Source organism: Montipora capricornis, chromosome 10 (genome assembly GCF_036669925.1).
Source record: "Montipora capricornis isolate CH-2021 chromosome 10, ASM3666992v2, whole genome shotgun sequence".
Classification (NCBI taxonomy): Eukaryota; Metazoa; Cnidaria; class Anthozoa; order Scleractinia; family Acroporidae; genus Montipora; species Montipora capricornis.
The window spans coordinates 64673283-64683282 of NC_090892.1; the positions used below are offsets into that span (position 1 = coordinate 64673283).

Genomic DNA, 10000 nt, shown 5'->3' on the forward strand with positions numbered 1-10000 from the left:
CAACGACAATGGAGGCAGAGAAGAGAGACCCTGAACGATCATTTGAACGTCATCTCAAAATATGTATTTGCTTTATCTCGGGATGTGTAAAACGTAAGGAATGTCACGTTAAGCTTTTGTTGGATGTTAACTAATGTTATCCGGTGCAAGGATGCTCTTACTTAGGTCTGAAGTATGAAGCAACGTGAAGCAAAGAAGGTGCGCATGCGTGTTCTATTCCGTTCTGTTCACACTAAAACATTCTTGAAGTATGCGAAATCATTGCGTCCGCGTTTTGCACTCAGACTTCAGTGTTTTTCCTTGCGCTTGCGTCTTCGCATACGTTAGCTTCTCTGCCCTTACGTATTGACTTCTCTTTGGCAGACAATGGTTCGTATGGCGTTGTATTCAATGGGCCGCAATCCCAAGCTGTTTGATGAACCCTTAAAGTACAAACCTGAGCGGTGGATGAGGGATGATACACACAAGTCCTCATATCATGCTTTTGCTTCTCTTCCTTTCGGATATGGCACTCGAATGTGCCTTGGTAAGTGGATGCACTTGCTGTAGCTAATAGTACCTGAGTGTACAACCAGATTAAACAAAATCACTTGGACATGTTCGACAGCAGTGTAAGGGCTAATCGCGGGATAAGTTTGATAAAAAACAAAACAAAAACAATTAGTTGGCATGGTATTTAAAACTAGTTCAACGCTAGCCCGACTCAGTCCTGATCAATTCATTTAACAATGTTTTACTTTTTCATTGAATAGGTCGCCGAGTGGCCGAATTAGAAATGCGTCTCTTTCTTTCACAGGTAGGAGATTACAAATTTATCACGAACCCGTGCTGGTTACGAGTTCAATGTAAATACCTTATTATAGGAAATTAACGCGAATTTTTGAAACTCACGTTAATTCAAAAGTTAATTTCCGTGCTCGTAATTAAGTAGCGCGTTAATTTCCGCACCTTATTTACCATTAATTTCCCCCAAATTGTGACTCAGTCCAGACATTCGTGACACCTAACCAAACAATATATTTTATTCACGCACTTTATTTCACATCAATCTTTCACATTTACTGTACTTCAACTTCACTTTCTTCGTGTTCGCTGTCAGAAGAATAGTTCTCAACTTCTGCTTTTTGAAATTTGGTATCATGGATACTTGAAAGAACGGTCCAAGTGTCCAGATTCCTTTGCTTAACCCAAACGTTTAGAGACAATTGCCCGATCATTGTTTGTAGTTTGGAATTTACAGTTAATGCTCAAAAAAAAAATTGTTTGCGTTTTCAAAAAAAATTCTCTTTTTGTTGGAGAGGGGTAGCAGACGCTTTAATTTCCAACATTTTGCAATTTCACTCTCTCTTTTGCGTTAATTTTCCTTATTGGGAAGCAAATTTCCCTTCAGATCGCATTAATTGAAGTCGCGTTATTTTCGAATACGTTAATTAACAAGAGGTTTTCTATAATAAGATTTGCCAAGAAAATGCCCCCGGCCTCGGAAAATAGAGGGGATTTGAGATATAAAAATGAGGAACTAACGGGTGGTTTCTTCTACCATCCGTTATTAAAGGGAATAACTTCTCTTTGAACTCAATTACCTCCTTCATTTGTGAAATTGAGAAATATATCAAATGGTTCATTACTTGGTAAGAGTTTAAGCACAAGAACCAGAACGTTTTCGTTTGAAAACGTTTGTTTGATCTGCTTTCTTTTTGATGAACCCAATTTTTGAACCAAGTTAATCATCTTTATATTTCACACAGGTGTCCATGAACTTCTGGGTGGAGTCTTTGAATGAAGTCCAACCAACTGTGAGCACACTCTTGGTCCCGGAAAAGAAAATTGAGTTACGATTTGTTGATCGATAAACGGAGAATTGGCGGTTTAAATTTAGCTTCGACTGAGTTATGTTTCCCTGGATTCTGACATTAATGCTTAAAAATCACAGGATCTTTACACATTTTAATTGACAAGTGTTCACTTTCCAACAGAAGCAAAAAAAGACACGTACACCTCGTTTGAGGCCCCAGTCCTTATATCAAAATATGATAAATATAGCAACGTCTAATATCACAATATGATAAATATGGTATCATGGAAGGTACAACAACGGCTTCGTTTGTTTTAGGTTTTATAATTAAATCCTGTATTAATATCAATATGTAGGTTTTTATTCATTTTAACATAATTTTCATATTATCATATTATTACATTTACTGTGCTTAGTAAACGCACTCTCTGTGGTTATTAGATGTGTTAAATAAGAGTATGTAAACACGACTGCGATATTACGAATTTTGATTGGTTATGTGTTGTCAGATTCGCGTTTTGATTAACTGGTAGAAAAGAAAATCTGTTTCAATCAAGAAGTAAAACAACAGCATTTTCCTTCATTTGCCGAATTATTTTTGAGAAATATTTTATAAAAGCAATAGAGGACTTTTTCTGTGTTTACATAGCCTCATCCAAACACTCGGGGAGTTGAGAGAAGTCTCGACAGTTTCCAAACCCTCGACTACGTCTCGGTTTGGCATAACTGTCTCGAATTCTCCCAACTCCCCCTCGTGTTTAGATCAGGCTATGTAAACACAGAAAAAGTCCTCTATGGCTTAAATATTCCTTTTTATTATTTGGGGTTATTATTTTATATTATTTGGGGTGCAGAGATGGCGCAGTGTTGACAGCACTCGCCTCCCACCAATGTGGCCCGGGTTCGATTCCCAGACTCGGCGTCATATGTGGGTTGAGTTTGTTGGTTCTCTACTCTGCACCGAGAGGTTTTCTCCGGGTCCTCCGGTTTCCCCTCCCCTCAAAAACCAACATTTGACGTGAGTTGGGTTAATTGTTAATTTCAATTTACAGTGTCCCCAATTAGTGCTTCAGCGCTAGAACGACTAGACACTTAAATAAAGTTCCTTTCCTTTCCTTACCTTTCTTTCATCATTTGTTAATACGCAATTGAGCCTTTGATATGTAAGGTATTTGGTGATTAAACAGTCTGTCTGTCTGTCATATCGTTGGCCAGTGCCCCGCCCCATAACCTGTTAGAACAGATCAAATAAGGAAAAAGAATCTTTTGAATGGACGGGGATCCCGGACACAGGACTCGAACCTGCAGCGGCTATTCACTGACTAATCCCTTCCGCTAACCACTAGGCTTATAGGAATCGACTTCTTTACTATACGACTGAAGAGCAAGAGAATTTTAAAATGGATAAAGTGGTTTAGTCTCTAAAGCACTGTGGTGCTGCGTCGGTGGGAAATCCGAAATGGGTTCAGTTATTAACTGAGTTTGTGTGGTAAATCAGTTGACCACTTCTTAATTCGCTCTAACGAATCAGGGTAACGAGGCTAACGATCAAAAGGTCGGCTTTCAAAATTTCTGTACTGTGGAAAATTGTTAAAATTAGATACGTATTAATTTTATGCCATTCTGAACAGAATCACTGCTCAACAGTGATTGGGCCTAAGTCCTGGTTTGAAAACGTTCCACTTCGTGTCAAGTGTTGTAATCGACCTTTAAATTTTGTTAGCTATGTATAATTTCTTATGACTGAGTGTTATTGCAGGTCTACTGCAGGGTTTATTAAGATGTATCTTTCAAGGTGATTCCTCAGACTGAAGAAAAATTTGTTGAACGATTTTCCTGAATGTTCCCTACTAATCCCTGTTTAGAGAACTACAATAAAAAAGATAAGCCACCGCGCGTGCTTAAGAGATATAATGGGCCATTCGTACCTCATTGATATCTGTACTGATACTAATCACGCCCGTTATTTCATCGGCTCAGGGTACATTTTACGGTAGCGTTTCATTTCGTCGTTACTGCCACAGCAGAATAGGAGAGTTGATAGCTATCAACAAAGGAGAGGAATGCGCCAAAACAATGTCATGGATACGAGCAAGAACCTCCTTTGAATCAAAGCTGCTGAATTATTGGAGGAAGCCATTTCTCGCAACTTATCAGTAGATACTGATTGAAATGCATTACATCAAAAGGTCGAAGCTGTGGTGGATAGCTCAAAAGAGCTAACGATGGTTTGGCTTGACAGCTAGTGGGGTAGCGTGTCTGACTTGTACATGGAACAGTGATCTGATGTCATCAACTTGGCGCGAAAACTCGAAAGCGAATGAAAACTTCGGTTTCATAAAATCGAGTGTAAGGTCCGCTTTATTCAATTCCATGGCTTTATTCCGGTAAGTGGTTGTAGTTATAGGCCCTGATACCTCATTTTATATGTACACTGTGAAACAGTTTTATCTCTGTCTCCATGAAAGTGATCCTCGAGTTACGAAGCAGTTGCGAAAGAAGCCGCAAAAAATCCTGAATTTTTCATAACTGGCATGATCAGGGCTTTCTCTAAGACTCACATTCCGCAGCTTGGAAATCATAACTTCATCTCTATTAGATTCCGCAAGTAGGCGACAAGGTGCGCCAATTTATTTCCACCCTTTTGGGAATAAATCGGGACCAAATAATGGACTACAAAGGGATATTAAAATAATTGTTGAAGCTTTCTGCCAACAGGAGATAATATTTGACTTTAAAACCATCAAGCATTTGAATTTTTCAAAATGTCTCATAATACACTCAGTCAGTTGCCTTAATTGATTGACAAGCCGTCAATCAAACTGACTGACACTTGTTACCTACATTCACTAAGGATGTTTTATTATGTGTGTACACCCTCAAAGCAATAGGTTAAATACAGTTGTACTGACAGCTTCATATATTTGCCTAATTTAAAGCAATTTCCATGGTAAAAGTCTAATAAATCCAGGTGGTGGCATATCTCCCCCCTGAAAGATCCAAAACGCAAACCAGTTTGTCTTTTTATTTTTGGGGTAGACCCCTTAAACTTCATGGAAATCGTTGAGATGGCATGTAGCAGCCCTGCCTGCTCTCGTAGACTCACTCTTATAAAATGGGTTTGATTAAAGCTAACTCATTATACTAAAACTTGTTTTCGGAAGGACAACCACACTTTATAACCTATGATAAATATGATGATGAAAAAAAGGTGTTTAAGAAATGAACTTTCATAGTCCGGCAAACACCCATGCTTATATGTTGTGTTTTTCGTGCACTGAAGTACGCATCTCTACGTACCATGCAATATACAGAAGACAAATGACTGATAATGTCAAATATATATGGCTTATAATTAAACGACCTCACAATTGATGAGAAGGGACCGAGCCACGCCAGTAAGACAGGGATCTCTCATATATGGTTTAAGGACCGACATTTCGTTTCCTCCCTGTCTAAAAGTTATCTCCGGGTCGGGGTGCATCGTCATGGTACGACATTCTGATAACGCGTCCAGAGGTGAGGACCTTATTCAATGCGCAGATGCGCTGCTTTGATTAGCGTGTCGTAAGGAATTGATTTAAAGTAATTGAGAAGAGTTCTAAGAGCCAATGCATTTGATAATTCCAGTTTCGTGGAAAGACCTTTGCTTAGGCCCAAGAGGAGCGGAGAGGCGTATTCAAAGTGGTATGATAAGATGAGTGGATATTTATCTAGCCGCTTCGCGGCCGGGTAAATATCACTACTATTGCAATGCTTCGAAGAGGTCAAATGAGAATTTCCATGATAACGGAGAAACAGCTTCAGGCCAGAACCATTAACAAAGGATGTTATTTGCCATATGATATTTGGCCGGGCGTATCGAATCAAAAACAAAAAAGAACATCATAGTTTATCGTTAATAATTAATAGTAAGTTAATTTCTACTGCGCATCTCTTTACATGACTATGATCAGATGCGCATTTTTAAATTATAAATACGAGAAATAATATCTAACTAAAAATATGGCAAGGACTAATAAATTTAAAAAATACACAATATGGTAGAAACTAGTTGCTAAATAATTTTCGAAAGTATTATCAAAATCTCTGTTAAGTGTATGCATGTCTAAAAAGAAAGGTCAAGATTAGCTTTAAAACTATTTACACATGGATTGAGCGAAGCTCACTAGGCAGAGAGTTCCACAATGACGGCGCTGCGACGGCGAATGCCCAATCTCCTAGCGTGGCCTTAGATTTTACTGATGGCATCGCTAGGAGTAAAGTATTAGAACCCCTGAGATTATGGCATGATGTCTTGTCACTTATTAAGGACTGTAGATACTAAAGCGCGAGGCCGTGTAACGCCTTATACGTGAGGAGAAGTACCTTGAAATTGACACGTGCCCTGATAGGCAACCAATGCAAATCGCGCATTTTTGGTGTAATATGACAAAACCTAGGTGCATTACATGCCAGCCTAGCAGAAGCATTCAGAACTCTCTGAATTTTCGCAAGCTGGTTGTTTGGCAGCCCATACAATAGGCTATTGCAATAACCAAAACATTGGTTTTGTCAACGGAGTTGATAATGTAAATTGGCCACCGTACAGAGATTCTGAAAGCTGACGTTTCGAGCGTTAGCCTTTCGTCAGAGGCATGGACGAACGTCCCTGTAGTTTCTTGAATTACACATGTGGTAAAATGCAACAGAACAAAATATTTTAAGCAAGAGCCGATACAACGTAGGTTTGATTTTAGTGATGAACTATGTTTTGGCTCGCCAAAGCAGCCTTCTTCAGGTACAATTAATGAGAGCTTACATTGGATTGCTTCTATGTACATATATATAGTAAATGGATGTTGACGTAATACTTGAAAAAATGTGATAAAACATAGCAGTTACAACGAATTTTAATTGAAATACTTAGTGTAACTTAAAAATAACGGAAATGACTCTTTATAATAAACTGAAATCTAAGGCCTAGTTTATATGTCGCGCTATCGTCGAATTTAATTGAGACGAGTTTAATTCCAATTAAATTCGTCCTTCCGTCGACATTAATTGTACCGTGGTTTTACGCGTCAAAATTAATGGGTCGAATTATGGTTGAATTTATTTCTCAGCCGGAATCCAATATGCCTTGGTCAGAAGTATAATTAATAATTAGTGTCGGCGCGACACTGGTGCGACAGATAAACTGATGACGCTTTAATTAAAGATATTTTATCCGTCTTCTTAAGACAGATTAAGCGTCTAGGACGAATTTAATTTAACAGACGAATTGAACTCGTTTTAAACGTCGCTTTATCGTCGAATTTATTTTAAAGTAGGACCTGGAAGTAAATTCGTCTGAATTAAATTCGACGATAGCGCGACGTATAAACCAGGCCTTTTACGCGAAGAAACGTATTGGATTTCAGTTTACAAACGTATTAGATTTTATTTTATTATTTAGAGTCATTTTCGTTATTTTTCCGTTACTCTTAGTATTTGATTTCAAATTCGTTTTAACTGCCATGTTTTATCACATTTTTTCCAGTATTACGTCAACATCCATTTACTATATATTTGTACATAGAAGCAATTCAATGTAAACTCTCATTGTACCTGAAGAAGGCTGGTTTGGCCAGCCGAAATATAGTTCATCACTTAAATCAAATCTACGTTGTATCAGGGGCACCCAACGAGAATATAGTTCAAAACCACTTAAACATAGCATTGTTAAACTTACTTTAGTATTTAAACGGTAGATATAGGCATATTTTTATCCCCTAAAAATTTTTCATCTGTTTGGATTTCCTAGCTGAAAGTCTAGTGCTCCGAAGATTATAGGGATCAAAACTTACTTTTTCGAAAATTTCAGCCAGATAAAAGGCTCCCGAAAATGCTAGGTGACCTTTTTAGGGTAAGAATCCGTTAAGAATGGGCAATTATACCATTTTTCAGATCTTCTAAAATCCTAGGAGAGGCAGGCAAGCAAGAAATTTTACTACGAATGTTCCAAAAATTCTAGATCTCAAATCGTCTTCCGAACAGATATTTTCCGAAAATTGACGTTGGGTGCCCCGTTGTATCGGCTCTTGCTTAAAATATTTAGTTTCTAAACTTGTAATTACGCCGATCAGATCAAGCCACTGATCCAGCGTACACCGACAGGACGATTGTCCACGGTTGCTTGCTTCAAAACTCTGAAGCAGAACAATAAAGCTTACTGATATGGCTAGACATATTGAGCTGTGAATTGAACCATGATCCTAGGTTTAAATTTCTAACTACCGGAACAGGACTCACATTAGCAGAGCCTATCTTCACATGCATTTACATTTACAACTTGTTTGAAAGGCAATCAGTCATCATGATGATATAATGTGTTAAAAAAATGTTGTATCTGATCTGATTAAAAAAAAAAATCGGTTATATATAGATAGAAATAGTCTTAAACTGAATTTTCGGTTGCAACTGCAGCCTTCCTCAGAGTAAAATATTATTTATTTAAATGACAAACTCACAATCAAAACTGCATATTTTACTCTGAAGAAGGCTGCAGTTGCAACCGAAAATTAAGTTTAAGGCTATTTTTATCTATATATAACCATTTTTTTTAAAAATCAGATCAGTCAGAAACAACGACTTTTAACACATTATATTATAATCTCAACTAATTATTTAGACCAACCTTCAAGTTAACACGCTGTCTTCGACCTGAGGTAAAGGTTTGTTAAGCAAGACTCTTTTAAAGCTTCATTACTGTAAAAGTATGCATTTTGTTCTAATATATATTAATATTCCAGGGTTTTCGTTTGAGGCCGGTGGCTGGACGTTTCGTCAGGTTGTCTACCATTTCATGTCCGGTACTTTGACGATATAAATCAGTTGGCTTTTTTTTTTTTTTGTTTTCTTTTTGGACTTGGGTATCTCAGGAACCATGGGCTGAGGAGACACAAGATAATCACGCGCAATAAATCTTTTAAACTAACAAGTCACATTGCTTTATTTTGCTTACTAAACGGAATAATCGACCAGCTGGCATTTCATTCACCCGATAGGTTTAGTTTCTTTTCTTTCTCCAATCTCAAGAATGTAAACAGCATTTCTTAGAGTCACTAACAGCAGTTTATAGGGGACCCAGGCCTCCTTGAGGATTCGCTCCCGGGGCGCGTGCAATCGGTCTTATATTACAACGGAGAAATGAAGAGTCCTGTCCCGTACTTTCATTATCAAATCCGGTACTTTGAAAAGCTATCGAAACCCTTATAAACTTTATTCATGTCCAAGATGTGAGCAAAACAACAAGTCAGTCAATCATGGGCTTTTTTTTTTTTGGAAACCAACTACGCATGCGCAAGACTATGACGCAAGCTTTGATTATGTAACAATTGCTATCATCATCAACAATATTATTATTCTTGTTATTCATATTTTTGTACCGTAAATTACGAACACGGAATTCTGTGCTGCGATAGCCTGCAAAAACGTTACGAATACTTTTGTGTATCACCTATTGTAGCTATCAACCAAAAGGAGGGTCTCAATGGGGATTATAACCGTGAGCCGTGAAACATCGAAAAATGTATAACCGTTAAGCGTGAAGATAACCAAAAAAAAAACCGTTACCCATGATAAAAATTATGAGCATTAAGGGTGAATTTTTTAAGTTATGAAAAGTGGGATACTTTAGGTAGTATTTTGAAATATTTAGAATCTTAAGAGACCTTGAACTCCCTTGCTCTTCGTTCCCAGGGTCTCTCTCATTACTCTTCTCTTTCCCAGACTCTCTCGCTCCAAGGGACGGAAAGAAGAGAGAACTTGGGAACAAGGCTGACCAGAACTGTCTGGAATCGATTAGCTTTGCTCGTTGCATGTTTTTAGCAGTTTTATGCCGCTCACATGCACGTGAAATGTGATTATTACAAAAGGAATTGTGACTTTGTATCGCACGGGAGAAGAAAAGCGCATAGAGGAGTATAAAGTTCGCGTCAAGAATCCATGCGATTAACCTATCAAGAAAATCATCGACTTTCTGAGGCTGAAAGATCAGGCAAAAAAGTTCGGTATAGGTTCCTTTGACGTAAAATTGTATCGTTAGCAAATGTCGGCCAGAAGGTTGAAAACTACACGATTTCCAAGCAGCAGCAGTAGCTGGATCTGGAATTACCTTTACACTTTTTTCCTTTGATATTACTATTAAAGATTGCTATCTTGAAAGGGTGACCGGGACTACAA

General features: G+C 37.9%; 2 protein-coding genes across 2 annotated transcripts in view; one reads left to right on the forward strand and one right to left on the reverse strand.

The window, feature by feature from the left end:
• LOC138019740 (cytochrome P450 10-like) overlaps positions 1 to 2378 on the forward strand; it is a 12777-nt gene extending 10399 nt beyond the window's left edge. The window contains exons 6-8 of the mRNA XM_068866610.1: positions 364 to 526; positions 753 to 796; positions 1749 to 2378. Coding sequence (XP_068722711.1) covers positions 364 to 526; positions 753 to 796; positions 1749 to 1853 — 312 coding nt within the window. The 3' untranslated portion in view covers positions 1854 to 2378. The remainder of the gene's footprint in view (positions 1 to 363; positions 527 to 752; positions 797 to 1748) is intronic.
• Positions 2379 to 9046: 6668 nt separating this feature from the next.
• Positions 9047 to 10000, reverse strand: part of LOC138021191 (uncharacterized) — a 16629-nt gene continuing 15675 nt past the window's right edge. Inside the window, exon 5 of the mRNA XM_068868053.1 lies at positions 9047 to 10000. This exon is cut by the window's right edge and continues 631 nt beyond it. The gene's annotated coding sequence lies outside the window, so the exon portion shown is untranslated.